This window comes from Pomacea canaliculata, linkage group LG5, assembly GCF_003073045.1.
Source record: "Pomacea canaliculata isolate SZHN2017 linkage group LG5, ASM307304v1, whole genome shotgun sequence".
Taxonomy (NCBI): Eukaryota; Metazoa; Mollusca; class Gastropoda; order Architaenioglossa; family Ampullariidae; genus Pomacea; species Pomacea canaliculata.
Genome location: NC_037594.1, coordinates 8,451,120 through 8,466,524, shown reverse-complemented (window position 1 = coordinate 8,466,524; position 15,405 = coordinate 8,451,120). Strand labels below are relative to the sequence as shown.

The following is a 15,405-nucleotide window of genomic DNA, read 5'->3' as shown; positions in this document are numbered from 1 at the left end:
AGACATGTTCCATGAATGATCGGTCGATTCCTTTCCCCCAGAGAAAACAGAATGATGCTCTGTAACTTTCACATGCATAATATAATAAAACGCTGGAGGTAAATTTTCTTTAAGAATACACTTATTATATAAAAGCAATGTTGGTGCCATAACAAAAACAAAATGTCAAAGTTTAGATCGCTTTCTGTAACAAAAATTCTTCGGAAATATTAAGAAGATTAAGGTGAATAAAGCAGATCCAATATTTGTTGAAATATTGCTTGAATAAAATTTTTGTGAAGAACAAAAGTTTTATTTGTGTTTTGGGTTTGGAGAGGTTTATCTTCTGTCGCTGCTTGCTTTCATCACATCTCATAATTATGTTCTCAATGAAACTTATCAAATTTTACGATTTAAAATAAATCTGTGTTCCGTTTGTATCACGAAAGAAAATGTCATCAGTTATTTTTATTTTGTTTATAGAAAAAGGGAATCAGTACGGTTACATGTAGTAAACATCAGTAAATAAAATGTCTGTTGTTGTATGTATATGTGTGTGTGTTTGTTTGTTTGTTTGTTTGTTTGTTTGTTTGTTTGTTTGTTTGTGTGCTGCTTTATGTTGGCGTCTCTTAAATTTTGTGTACAGTCAAAATGTCAACATCTCATCGATAATCTTACTACATTATTATAATATTATCGTTATATTTGCTTCCAGGAACATGTTTCCTGACAACCTTATTGTGGCCTGCTACGACGCTGTAAGTAATCATATCATCGAGGTTTCTTCACCTGCATTAACAAATGCCATATTAAACATTCAATAAAACATTAAGCCACTTGGTGGTAGATTATATAAACGAATAGATTCTTCATTTTTCTCTGATAATGATAAATCCAAAGGCCACGCTTCAGTCATACCATCTGTAAATCCTTCTTCAAGCATTGTAGCTGTCAATACCTCGGAAATGACACAGAAGTGTGTTCAAAGAGCGAAATCTCAGCTTTTGAACAATTTAATATGATCTTTCTTGTTTGTATACAATGTCTCTTGGTCATTGGGGTTTCTTTTTGTTCATCGAGATAAATTGCTGTTCATCAATCCTATAGTACAGTTCGACCGAGGTTCGGGAGGAAATCAGGCGTGACGAGGTGGAGATAGCGGTCAACGCCACCAATGTAACATCCGAGTTTCTGAGTATGACCACCATGGCCACAAATTTGACAGAAAACGTGACAGCAGGTAAGGCTCAGTGCTCATTCTCTCGTCCACAATAAACATTTCTCATAGAATTGTAAAATCTCACTCTATGAATATGAAGAAATATGTAAAACAAAATTACCCAGACAATGTGAATAAAAAGAAAAATATTTTTCTGTGACATGTTAGTCAAGTCATTGCTATACTTCTTTGCCCACTTGTATGTAAATTCTCTGTCTCGCTTTCTCTTCCCTTGGTCTATCGTTATTTCTTTTTTAAAGATCCATCAGTATATGTATATTTCTTTCTTCTTTTCTTTCATTCATTAAGTCATTCATTTTTATTTATTTTATTCTTTATTCATTCCACTCTTTAAAAAAACCAAAACTCAAACTTGCTTCCAAAAACCCACGAGACACGTTTTTTGCATCTTTCCCTCCCATTTCTCATTACGATATTATAAAATAGAAATTTAAGGAATGTAGAAAAAAATACCTTCTTCCCGCTAACACTGTCGGTTATTCTGTCCCTGGAAGCTCAAGTTCTGTATCAGTGGGTGCCGAAGAAGGGGAGCACTGGGCAACCTAATGTCCTGGGAATCGTCATGTTCGCCATGTTGTTTGGTGTCATGTTGGGCCGCATGGGGGAGCGAGGTCGCCCTATTCTCGACTTCTGTCAGTGTGTCGTGGAGGTGACGATGAAGCTTTTCCAGGTGTTCCTCTGGTACGTGTCCATGGAGCCTCCGTGCTCTCATCGTCAGAGTGAAATAGCTAGGGTTTCCATCCCTGTAAGGTCTTATGCAAGAGAGAAATAAAATGTGTGTGTAAGTGTGTACCGATGACCAGCATAAAATCTTAACTGTTTAATTTGTTTACTTTTCAGTGACCATTATTCTCTATTTTGCAAGGTACTCACCAATAGGTGTCGCCTTTCTTATCGCCGGAAAAATCGTGGAGATGGAAGACTTCAGTGTCTTGCTGGGGCAGGTCGGCTTCTACTTCATCACCGTCCTTGTCGGTCTTTTCATCCACGGGTCCCTCGTCTTGCCGGGAATCTACTTCCTCGCCGTCAGGAAAAATCCCTACAAATTCATAGCGGGCATTTCACAGGCCCTGGCAACAGCGTTCGGGACATCGTCAAGGTAAGCAATGGAAGGCGTCTCTGGAAATATCGTGAGACTTCACGAAAACATTCTTCTTTGTTTCCATCCTCCAACGCCTGCAATGAAAACGAAATAAATAATGGAGCATGTGTCTTGAAGTGTATACGTGACTGGTCTTATCAAAGCAGTAACGAAGAAAAGTTTTCTCAGTTGTGTCCTCTGGTTTGTTTTCTATCCTAGGAAATATAGTTGTGCTCGTATTTGTTCCTGACGGCTGGATGGGTAGGTAGAAAAAGAAGGGAATGAGAAGAAGAAAACCAGATAATATGATATCTTGATGTTTGTGTTTGTGTGTAGTTCAGCCACAATGCCCGTGACTTTGAAATGTCTGGAGCACAACAACAAGGTGGACCCCCGTGTCAGCAGTTTCGTCATACCTGTGGGCGCCACCATCAACATGGACGGCACAGCTCTGTACGAGGCAGTGGCGGCGCTCTTCATTGCCCAGGTGAACAGCGCTGACATGGACATGGGGAAGATCGTCACCATCAGGTAGGCTAGGCTATTCACAGACTGAATAGTGATTGGGGGAATAAAATAAATGATTGTATCTACACTGCTAATGACTCATGCTGAATACTTTAATTATGCAGTTCATTGTTTGCCTGTCTTAAAAAACAAACAAACAAAAGCTTCTTTAGTTTTTACGACTTGTGGATTTTCGACATTGTCACGGTTTCTGTCGTGTCATCAAGAAGACTTGGGAATATCATTAAGGTTTTATTGACTGCATCACAATATCAAGGGTATATTTTTATTTTGACATCCAGACGTTGGAGATAGGGAAAGCGATAGTGATACATACAGACAAAGTTTAAAGTCCATGAAGATAGTGTTCATGTTCATGTGAGTGTGCTGTGCTTCATCATTCATCATTTTGCGGAAGTCGTTTGATTGTTACTATGCGACCAGAGCAATTCATCCCCGATCCCCTGGACCAAGGTGTGTCCGTTTGGTGACTATATTAATGGCTTTTTTCCCTGAAACTCTACTCGCAGGCTCAAAGTTACTGTCAAAATAATTGATTATTCAAATCCCTCGATAAATGGCTCGGATCCCGCTGGTGGTCGGCAGACTTGATTGATGAACAAAGAAGATGTGACATTTTATCGTGTTAAGTTCCGTCGTCCACCATTTGCGAAAGGGAGATAATTAAATTTTGATTTTTGTGTCTCCTCCATCATCGATCTGGGCTTTTCTCTTGCATACAATGGCTGATTCCCCGGGCACTGGTGGTGGTTTGGACTGTGCTCTAGAACACCTCTTAAGATGAGCCTGGAACTGTTCTGGAAAATGAGGTCCCATTGGCGATTGAAGTGTGAACGTATCTTCAAGCCTCCTCCCAAATATGCAAATACTTTCACCCAGGTGGTGTAGCCCAAACGAAAGGGTTCTAGTGTTCTTGGTGTTGCATTGTTTACCCTTGAATGCGCAAGCGCAAGTAATGCAGATGCACCAAAGAAGGGAGGGAAGTAGAGAAGTGTGAACGAAACCTAATCTTTCCAATGGAGGAGGAAAAACAAGGTACAACGACACAGCCAATCTTTCTCATTGACCCTCGTGGTTCTGTTGCTACAGACTGTACAGTATTTCTACAGAGACCTAATTTTCTGCGTCGTTAAACTGATCCCATCGCAGCTGAAGCAGAAAAGACTGGCTAGAGAGATTGTGCCCCCTTTTATTACTTCCAGTCCAATCCGAAGCGTATTGAACAATGCCATCAGCTTGCCCGACGGCTGGGACCAAGCAACGGTTTTAATGAAAGCAAATTGAAATGTCGCTCAAAGACACTGTCGTCTGCTTATCAGTGTCGGATAACTTAATTCTCAATGCTTCCAAACACGAAATGTGAATCTCTAAGAAAGAAAATGCTATTAATAATTAATAGCCGTTGTATCATTGTCCCTCAAACAGTATTCATTCGAAGTCTGTGCGTGGGAGAGAGAGAGAAAGATAGAGAGCATGCCTGCTTTCCACTTAATATGATTAAGATTACAACGGTGAATTAAAGGCATTGTGACAGTCCTCTATATTTCTATCTTTGTAAAGCATGCATAAACACATTCATACATATTTACATTAATGTACGCATACGTACACTCACAGGTACATATATATATACACACATATTTTTCTCTTCTTGTCCTGCAGCATCACAGCCACTGCAGCATCCGTGGGAGCCGCCGGAGTGCCGCAAGCTGGGCTTGTAACCATGGTGATTGTGCTGGCTGCTGTGGGATTGCCCATTGATGATGTCACGCTCATCATCGTTGTGGATTGGTTCTTGTAAGTCCTCTCTTCTTCGTATTTCTTCTTTCTCTCCTAAATGTCTGAATAACTTCAGCTCTTGTTTTTGTTCTTTGGCTCCTCTTTGTGTGTTCTACATTTGATTTTATTCTTCCGTTTAATACAGTTGTTTATTCTTTTATAGTTCATATGCTATTTGTTTGTTTTCCTGTCCCTGATATGTTGTCTATGTTTCGTTTTTGTTCTTAATGGCTAAGAGCATGCTCCTTAGGAGTGTGAGTATGCGCTTTACAAATTTTGCATTTATGATTATTATTAATACAGATGTAATTACTTTTGTGGGAAGTTTTCAAAGCTATACATTACAATATTTTTAAGTGACTTAGTAGCTGTGTCTTAAAGGTCTAGCGGGATGAATTTTTTTTCTAATGACTGGTAAAGTTCAAGCGTATTTCAAGATACATTGTAAATACACCCTTCCTTTTCTCAAGATGCACATCTGCAAGTATCACTATAATTATAGAGAAAGAGTCAAACAAAGCAGACGTCAGGACTGTCATGAATATATTTACTTTATGAAGTCTTCAGCAAATCGAATTATCACCTTCAGACTAGGAAACCTTTCCTACAGGCTGAGAAGTCATATAATAAACGAACATTGCCCATTGCTACCAAGGTTTCATCTACCTTTTTTCCCCCTGTAGGGATCGCTTCCGCACCATGACAAACGTGATGGGAGACAGTCTGGGTGCCGGCATTGTCTACCACCTCTCCAAGGACGAGCTGGCTCCGCTTGACCACGAGATGTACGAAACGGAGGCAACCAAAGTCCCCAATGGCCAAGAAGGCAACGCCATCACGGCTGTATAAGTCGCCTCCGGCCAGCCACATCTCCCCCGACACGCGTATCCCACTCCCTTCTGAGAGTCTAGAACACGAAGACTACCATTGCCGGAGCAGGTGGGAAAGAAGTTTGAAGAGCGTTTTTATTTACGTTGGATTTCACAAGGAGCATTGCTCAGCCTGCGGTCGTTTAAACGTGTTTCGCAGGGGAAAATGAACTGAGGTGACTTAGTTTTATTTTTGATCTTGGTCTGGGCTGTTAGGCGCAGAAATGACCGTCGGGAAACTGTTTAAGAAGAGCTTACAGATTAGAATGGGGATCGACGGTTTTCTTGTCCCGGCGTATCGTTCGAAAAAGACTAATCTGGTACCGTTTGCACTATGGGAACTTTTTTTTTTCAAGAATCTGTTTTTAGTATAAGTGAGCGTTCTGGCTTACCGCTCCATTTGTTGTACGGAATAGGTGCTTCATTGCACAGAAAACCGTTAGAAGATACAAGAATTGTAGAACCGACAGTTAATTTGTTTGCGAAGAAAGGAAATATAAAGGGAGACAAATTGACATACATGCATGTTAAAAGATCCGTTACTCTAAGAATGTAAACTAATGTTCAATTAAAGTAGAATTTAAAACAAAAATGAACGAACACTTTTAAAGTACAGGTACACACGGGCTATGGAAGAGCAAGAGGAAATGTCCAAACAAGAACATGTACCGCCAGTCATGTATAGCTTTACTTATGCTCTTACCATCGAGAGTTGAATGGGTAATAGCCAGATAGCAATTAAACTGAGTTATTTGCGCTTTAATTGGTCAGTATTAAATTACATAGTCAGTGTAGACTTCCTTTATATCTTACACGTCGAGCATAACTGTCTGCCTAAAATAAAAACTCATATAAATACTCAGTTAAAGCAGGTTGCACATTTTACATCGTTCGCACGAAATATAATAGATTTTTACTGCAATAAACAAAAAAGAGTTTGTGAAAAACATTTTAAAATTCAATGTTACAAAAGATTTGTGTTCTTTACCAGCCTATTATAACTTTTAAAGAAACTTTGAGTGATAATAATAATAAAAATCATGATAGCCGATACTCCAGAAACTAAGTAGAAACATCATCATAATAAATGTGGTATCAATCAGTGACATTGATGACAAAACCTGTCAAGCCAACCATGACAACAAAAGATGGAAAAGAAAAAAAACTGTTCAGACAAGGTACACGTCTTCTACAGAGTCAGACTTTGCAAATGAAGGGGAAATTGCAGTTATTCGATCTTCCATTCAAGACTATAAATGTGCAACATTAGGGAGCTCAAGAGTCTGGCATTGAAAACTAACAAGACAGACATTGATATATATCCTTGCCAGGACTTGAAGAAACGAACTACTGGTCCCTCTCTCAGGAAGAACGTTTATCATCACGTCCCTCAAGCACCACTGCCTGTAACGAATATGCCAATAACGAAAAGGCAATGAACACAAATAATACGATGAAATAAACGAGATGTTCAATGACTCGAATGAAAGTAGTTATCCAGAGAAATAAAAACAAATTAATTACGAAAATGATTCAAAATTGATTTTTGACATATTCTGTATGCCAAACTGTGTAAAACGAAATTCGCTTTTTTTTCCATTTTCAAATTACGACTCATTTTCTGGTTGCATAAAATCGCATGAGGCTTAAAAGCAAAATGTTGTTTACTGCCAATTCCTTATTAACATCCCATATAGAATTCAGTGTCAAATGCATTTCTTGATTTACTATCTTTTGTAACTTTCATTATTGTATTTCGCTAGAATGTTCCGAGAAGAAGAAAGCATTTCCAACTTTGTCATGAAAATGTGAAAGGGATGAATATTACAAGGTTATGGCGATGTTAATCTATAATATCAACTCATAAATATAACTAAACATACAGATATAATTAAATATTGTTTTACTTTCGTTGTTTGAATATACATGTGTAAATGAAAAGCAACTTGTAAATATGTAAATAAAAATTAACTTGTGTTTCCAGCGCTTAGTAAGAGAAGCAGCCTGCAAAGTCGATTGTATGCTTTTTACGTTTTCACCTAACTTTTCTAGTTCTGCAATTTCGTTTGCAGCATCAGCTGACATTGCTGATAAGATTGTAAACGATTAAAGAATATTTTTAGTTGTGTCTAGATTAAATAGCAGATATGTCTGCACCGTTTCCGTTATATTGCTGTTTTCAGATTTGTAAGAAGCTTACCAAGACGTGTTGCACGAAGTCCTGTGTAAATGATTTTAAAACGACTCTGGTTATTTTTCTCGCATAGGTTTCATTGCCACACTGGTTGTGAATAAGTGCTCTAAAATTGCATGTAATTTACCTGAGATGTACTATCTTGACGTCACTAAGCCCTCGTCTGGTTCTTGCACTGCGTGTAAAAATTCCGCGTGGACGTTCCCGCGTGCACTTCTCTGTAGGCCTGCGTTCATTAATGCACAAAAGTCATATATCTTGAATATACAACATTGTAATCTTGTGTGAAGTATTGTCAGCACATTCAGCGCACGGACACAAGGCGCTAACTCACGCGCGCATGCAGACACGTGTCGGGGAAAGAAATTCCCACTTCGAGCTGTCCTTCTCAATATTAAAGCCATGAATCATAATTTCTCATATTCCAGTTGTCTGAAAATCATATACCGTTCTCGTAGGGTTTTTTTTATAGTTTAAAACGCACTTGCCATATTTTAAAATGCATGGGTAGTTTCAATACATTTTTCATCAATTATTATGACAGTCACGACTCGGCTTCCCATTACAAGGGTCGTTGAACTCTCCATCCTCATAAAGAAGCCACGCAGAAATTACTATTTTTAAACTATGGGAAAACTGAAAATCTTTAACATCGGTGCTCGCTATACTTTTTGAGCTTAATGCAGATGATAAAAACCATCATCACGCTCATCGATAGCCATTTTCTTGAATTTAATTAAAACCACTCTCATTAGTTTCTGCTGCAACAAGATATATTGAGAGCGGCGTCATTTTTCCCATTTGTAAATTATGAAAATGTAAAACCTTGATATTTACAAAAGCTGATTTCTTTTTTATTTAAAGATCTGTCAATATACTTAAAGGCGAGAAATATTTTCAAATTTCTGTGGCCATTGCAACATTTCCAACATGCCGCCAGAGAACGTTTGGCGCCATCGTGTCACGCGTGTAGCCAACGGCGATTGGCTCGTTGAAGTCTCCTATAGCTCCCGGAAGTGACGTTGCAGCGGGCAGGTGTTAAGCTAATCAGTTAATCTATAATTAGATAAAACTCGCGTTTGTTATCGAACATCACCCATTTTAAAATACCGAAAAGTCTGTTTCAGGTAGTACCGGAGACTAATTTTTTAAGATGTTATTGCTAGATCAGCTAATATATACATGCTTATATATAATCATATATTTGTGTAGAGATCTTGATATTTCTTGGTAAATTTTCATGGTTGTGATGGAAATCTAAAGTAAAATAATTTTTGTACACTTTTATATTAAAATTCATCATCGTGTGAACACAATGTTAGTTCTAGTCAAATAAATTCAAATATAGATTTTGATAGAGTTTTCTATGTTCGTATACATATATGGTGGACAAAAAAGAGTCAGTAGAATGTTTCTAGAATATCATAGAATACGATTTCTGAAAGTAGATGAGTTGCAGGTAGCGTGCCAGAGCTTTTAGTATTTTTGTGAATGATGTATCTCAGTTGCTGTAGCTCACGAGTAAATAAATAATGAAAGTCTTCAAGTGTCTGTTATTTAAGAAAACATTTAGTGGCGGAGAAACGGAGGCTTGGAAATTAAGCTTATTTCTGAATAAACAACAGTTGTTTTTTGCTTATGTTAATCAAGCTTCCTTCATTAACCGAGAACTATAAACAGCATCTAAACATGGCATAATTTTTTGTGACTCAATTTATTTTGGGTCTTTCTTAAGCATTAGAATCGCTAAATTAGAAAAACTAGAAAGATTTCATTAATTAATAAGGGATGAATCTGGATTTTGGAGGTATTGTCATGTCTAGAATATGAAATGTATCGCATCCGTTACATTAGAGCCAGTTTTATTTGTTGACATTGTTCTTGTTATGAAGCTGATGGGTTGTGCAAATAACTTTAAAATTACATCTGTTGTTTTCATGCTGGTTCTTTATCAGTTGTAAGTTATATATATATATCAGTTATATTAAAACAACAGTACAGTTTAAATGCCATTTAGTGTCTTAGAGGATTTAACTATACTGTGACTCTGTTGGAAAATGGAATCTGTTACTAAGACAACCGTTATATAAATCTGAAGGTGAACAAGCGTATATACTCAAACACATCAGAGATTTTGTTATTGAAAAACAATTCATAATTTAAAAATTCTATCGACGCTGTTTTTGTTTTATTGTAGTCTGTTATCACTTTTTATAATATATTCCAAAAGTCTACACTTGGTACTGAGTCTGTATGTGTGCTATTTCTATGTTCTTTCGTTTGTGCAATTGAAAGTTTTAAGAGTTTTACAGATAAAAATAGTATTCAGTTTTGCTTGTTTATGTTTATGATTAAACTTAGAGGCATTCAACTTAAGTGTAAGATCTTAGACGACTGTACCTTTGCAGACTGTGACTTTTTTCTCCATGGATATTGTTTACAGAGATGAGTAGAATCCTGTGTGTGTTGTGGTAGATGCATTAGCTGGTTCACAACGACGATGTGTACATGTAGACGTTAACACCCCGTAGATGTTAACAACATGTAGACATGTTTTGCTCATTGTTCATTACTTAGTTTTAATAAACCTTCCTAATTACAAAAACAATTATGAGTTGAGTGCGTGAGAGAGAAAAAGAGAGAACGATCAAGAAGAATGGATCGGTGTTTACTTCTCACCTCACCACACATTCCAACACACACACATACAAACAAACACACATACAAACAAACACACATATAACGCTCGTAATATACGTTAACCTCGCTAAGGTCAGTTTTAGAGAGGTTAGTGTGGACGACAGGGGAGGTAAATTAACAGGGGAGCTAACCCTGGGCCCTTGTTACACAGCTAAGACAATCGAGGCCTTAGTTATGAGCCAGAGGTAAGTCTGTACCCTCAGGGTTTGCTTTCTTCCGCTTAATACCTACAGTCCAAACATGACTTCTGTAGACAGAACTGTAGACCGTAGACTAGACAGCATCACTAATTCGCAGCCAGCCTCCAGGGTCTTTGTTTCATGCTCTTATCCCTGAAGAATTCAGAGAGGTTAGGGGCAGATAAAGCAGGCTAAATGAATGAGGCATGCAAGCTATTTTAACTTAATGAAAGGAAATTTAGCTTTGAAAACCTTTGACAGCAGAGTATATGTAGTTCGTGTTACAGCTAGAAATGCTAACTTGACGGATGCAGTTGAACACAGAAAACAACAGTCAGTCAAGCTCATCATTTACTTTTCATGCTGTCTGGTTTGAATGATATATCATCAGTATATTATTTTTTAACAAGTTTCCAGAAAAACAAAATTGCAGTGACAGTGCTTGGAAACAAAGACACAATTTGAAGTCAGTAATTTTGGGGAAAATCATCAGCTTCCTCTTACTACAGTCGCATGGTCAGTACGATGACTAGCATTCCCTCACAAGTTTCACCTGTAAAAGAAAAACTCCAATTATAGAAAAAAGGCAACTCTAATATTAGCATGTGTGCTCTGAGTTTATTATTTTTAAGTATTCTTCAGCTGAAGCAATAAATACTCACTCTGTTTATTTGACCTTGAAGACTGATTCTTTTATTTGAATTTCCAATATCCAGGCCGCAAAAGGTACTGGCTAGACGGTCAGTCCCTGGTAAAAAAAAATAGAGACTCAATAGAGACTCACTGAATTGTGCTAAAAGTTCTTGAAATTTGACATTAGGACAACGTGCATAAACAGAAGGTGGGTGTGAGAAAAACATAATTATGAAGACAGACGTAAACAAACTCACACTTACACACCTACGAAGACAAGTACATGAAGTTATACCCTGGAGGATATAATTGAGCAAATATCAAAAAAAATTGTAACACCTATTGTAGAAAAATGTTTTTAAAAGAGAAATCAGTTTTCAGACTTTCTTGAAAGTTGTTCGAGTTTAGCGAAGCGCAGTCTACAATTTAATCATGCACGGATCTCTGTCTTAATTCGACCAGTAGTCGAGGGGAGGGGACAGGATGAGGCGCAGCAATAGTAGGTCTCCCACCTGGCGGCCTGCTCACTCCTTGATGTTCAGCCACCACCTTTTTGTTTGCCCGTCGACATCTTTCCTTCACACATTCCTGGTAGACTGTCATAGGTATTGTTGTGTCATGCCAAGTGACATACTCAAACCAAACCAATTTTTGCCGCTTGACGGTTTCAGCAGAGGTTCCTTGGGACTGTCCAGGGTGGTGACCGGACTTCCGAAGCATTTCACAAAGAATTCTCGAATCTTTCCTTCCTCTTGGTTACCGTGGTTTCATGATTCGCAGCTATACAGCATGATGGGAGAAGCCAGGGACTTGTACAGCTTCAATTTCTTCTCGAATCTTATACTCCGGATACCCCATATCTTGTTAAGCATCGGCGTTGGTGCTATTGCTGCTGTGGTTCTTTGACGAATGTCTGGCCGGCAAGTACAGTCCTTTGAGAATATTTCTTCCGGGTACTTGAAGCTCTGTACCTTCTCAAGTTGCACGCCATTCAGATGTATCTCTGCTTTTACTTGCCGGACAATGTTGACCACTGTTATGTTCTTGTCCGTGCTGATGCTCCACATGTGTTGACACTGGCGGCGAGTCTGTCTATGACAGCCTGCAACTCATCCTTGTTGCCTGCTCTCAGGTCTTTGTCATCAGCAAAGCGAAGGTTTCTTGGCGATTTTCCCCTGATAAACACAGAGGTATATTGTTCATGCATTGTATCTTCCTCGATTCTCTCCAAATAGAGGTTGAATAGCACTGGAGACAACTGAATCTTTGCCAGACTCCAGTAGTGGTAGTAAAGTATTCTTATACTTTTCCCTTGAGCAAATCAGAGCTTCCAGAACTGGCGTATAGCGAATAAATGCTTCGGACTTTGCCCTCTTTTGTTTAAAAGTTTTTCATCAGGAGCCACTACCCCTCGTGCAGATACTTTCGAAGACTTTTTTGAAGTCAAGAAAGTTATGATACAGATCTTTTCCGCGCTGAGGGGTTTTCCATGAAGATTTGTTGAAATGTGCTCTTGCTACCAAACCACAAACCTATGAGAGATCTCTTATCTACACACCGTTATTCCGTATATATTTGTTAATAACGATTAAAAGTCATTTTCAGAGACTAGTAACACAAGAGTATCGCACGACCTACCGAGACCATCGTATTGAATGACTTGGATGCCGTTAACAAAAATAGTGATGGTGCCTCCCCGTCGTTCAACCCGGATTTCGTTCACCGTGGTCGTGCTCTGCAAACACTTATAATCATACACACCACTTGTTTAAAGTCCGATGAGAAGAACACATACAAAATAGTAGAACAGATATAAGTTATACAGTATACAAATTTAATGTGTTATCACGAATGAGTTCGGGCGACGATTAACTTTTGTGTTTGTGACTTGTGCTTGCGATCAGAGAGCAAGAAAATGAGTGTCTGGAGGAGAGAGAGAAAAGGAGAGAGAGGGAGAGGGAGAGAGTGGCTGAATTTTGTGTCTGCAATCAATCTACCGGAATTGGTGCTGAAACCGATGTTGTCTTAGGCTCCACGGTGACTACTGTTAGGATCACAGTTCTCCGGTTAGTGTCCAATACAAGTTCAAAGGTCGGACGTTCACATCCAGGTTCGCCTGCACGAGAATTGCTTGCAAGAGAAATAACTCCCAGCACAGTATTGCTGACGGTTAAGCTGCAAGAAGAGAACAAATGATGTAAGTATGATATATCGTCATGCTTATATTTTTCTAGCTCGTTACTTGAGGCAGTGAGATATAGAAGTATATATATATATGTAGTGTGTGTGTGTGTGTTCCTTCTTTAATGACAAAGCTAAAAAAAAAAGACAAAATACAGGTATATGTTGAAGAGGAAATCAACTAAGACAAAATAAATGCGTTTTACCCAGTGATATTAAAGGTGAAGTCACCAGTGAGTTCGTTGGTGTCAAGGCTTCCATGGTGTATGCAGATGTCCTACCGTTGAAACTGAGATTCTGAATATCCCCCAAAGTGATAGGGCATACTGGAGAGAGAAAAAAATACAGAAACTTGTATTTTATATTATATTCTGTTAAGAAAAAAGGTGGAGAAATGGTATTAAATACCAACAAATGGGTTCTTAGTACTTGAACCAGAACCATAGCCAGTTCGTAGTGATTTTGTTTTGATTAAATACAATTCACAAAACTTGGCATAGCATATCATTCATGAACCCTTTCATTCTTAAATAACATTCGTTCAGTGACTCAATAATTGCTTATACATGACGTAATCGCTTACTCCTGACGTTACTGCTGACGCAAACGCACATGGTGGTGTTCATGACGGTTCCCGCGCTGCAGCTGACGTCAACATTGTACTGAGTGCCGAGCAGCACAGCTGTCTTTCTGTACAAGTTGGTGTTTGGGATTTGGACACAGGACACTAACCCTGTTGTGGCAGAAAACGTAGATTGAAATAGACTGAACTCCGTTGCACGTGATTTAGTTTCTCTTCTCAAGAAAGCAAGTGAGAGAGCTACACATTTACACACGCGCACGCACACATTTCTGTGTATGTCAGTCAGTCTTTCTACATGTTTAGCTACCTGTCCTTTTCCTTTGCTATAACTTTTTGGGGTTTTTTTTAATCGCGAAAATGCGTATGTTTATATGCATTACACGTAGCTAAGTTTAAAAATAGACATGTTTATATTTATGATACCGGAGCAAAATTAGAATACCCCATTTATATCTATATATATATAACTTTAAGTTTAAAGTAAGCAAGGAAGTGACATCTCGCTGCAGACACGACATCAAGAGACAAGAAGAATTACTTTCAGTGGCGTCGATTCCTCCTTTAACGCACGTTACATCCGGTGCACACTGGGATCGGGTCCTGTTGAAAGACTGGCCATCCGGGCAGCGAGCGGAGACAACCTGGTTGTTCTTACATGTCAGGTATCCAAAACACGAGCTGCAGTCACTGATGTTTCTTTGCGTGGTGCAGGGACCTAGAGGTGATAAGCAAGATAACGTACGTACGTCTACAACCTTTGAGATTATAGCTTCTTATCTTTGTAACATTATATTATTTTCATATACTTAATCTTTCTCTCACAGACATTGCGAGGAGTGGACAAATTTACTATGCTGAGGTTGAAAGGCTGTTCTGCTGAATGAATTTTTATTTGGGGGCGATGCCATCGAGAATTCAAGATTTTGGATAAAGGATCGAAGAATGCAAAATAAGTCAGTCGAAGAAGAAGCCGTTTCAATGTAGCTGGTCTGTGAAATAAAGATTTCATGCATGATTTTCAATTATTGTTTCTTTTTGTGTGTAAAAGCACGAGCAGCATGATACTGACAAACAAAATGATTGAGATTTGGCTCCGAAGCAATGTGTCACAACGAAGAGTGACAGCATGGCAATAGGCTTTAACAAAAATTGGAATGAAGCATTTCAGAAATAAATTGAAAGCAGCATGAACCTGATGAATAAATAGGATATAATAAGCATAGGACAAAGCAACCGAAACACTGATTGCAGAACGGGATGTCAGCTTACTCTGAGCGCAACTGCCGGCCTGCAGGTGGACAGGTGTGCTGACAACGTTGTCCCATATGGTGCCCTCTGGCACCGCCATGACGGTAGCCCGTGTGACGCCATCACACTGCACGAAGGCAGCGCACTCTGTCGGATGAGCCGTGAAGTGGATGCCGCGTGATTTCAGGGCGCCACACTATCTGTTAGTTCA

At 38.8% G+C, this 15,405-nt stretch overlaps 2 protein-coding genes and 1 long non-coding RNA gene across 4 annotated transcripts in view; 1 reads left to right on the top strand and 2 right to left on the bottom strand.

Annotated features, from left to right (window-relative positions):
• Positions 1–10,278, top strand: part of LOC112564851 (excitatory amino acid transporter 1-like) — a 38,054-nt gene extending 27,776 nt beyond the window's left edge. For both annotated transcript variants that reach the window (XM_025239924.1, XM_025239923.1), the window contains exons 3-9: positions 695–737; positions 1,087–1,219; positions 1,714–1,900; positions 2,085–2,318; positions 2,637–2,831; positions 4,491–4,625; positions 5,291–10,278. In XM_025239924.1, the coding sequence (XP_025095709.1) occupies positions 695–737; positions 1,087–1,219; positions 1,714–1,900; positions 2,085–2,318; positions 2,637–2,831; positions 4,491–4,625; positions 5,291–5,456 (1,093 nt within the window). In that variant the 3' untranslated portion in view covers positions 5,457–10,278. The remainder of the gene's footprint in view (positions 1–694; positions 738–1,086; positions 1,220–1,713; positions 1,901–2,084; positions 2,319–2,636; positions 2,832–4,490; positions 4,626–5,290) is intronic.
• A 625-nt stretch (positions 10,279–10,903) lies between these two features.
• LOC112565288 lies at positions 10,904–13,343 on the bottom strand. Its single transcript, XR_003099384.1, has 4 exons — positions 13,180–13,343; positions 12,821–12,926; positions 11,212–11,297; positions 10,904–11,102 (listed from the first exon to the last, which is right to left on the bottom strand). It is a non-coding gene; the product is annotated as an uncharacterized LOC112565288 (long non-coding RNA).
• A 9-nt stretch (positions 13,344–13,352) lies between these two features.
• On the bottom strand, positions 13,353–15,405 carry LOC112563945. Its single transcript, XM_025238419.1, has 5 exons — positions 15,216–15,405; positions 14,485–14,661; positions 13,947–14,096; positions 13,570–13,689; positions 13,353–13,357 (listed from the first exon to the last, which is right to left on the bottom strand). The coding sequence occupies exons 1-5, from the start codon at positions 15,292–15,294 to the stop codon at positions 13,353–13,355; spliced, it is 531 nt and encodes a 176-aa protein (XP_025094204.1). The 5' UTR covers positions 15,295–15,405.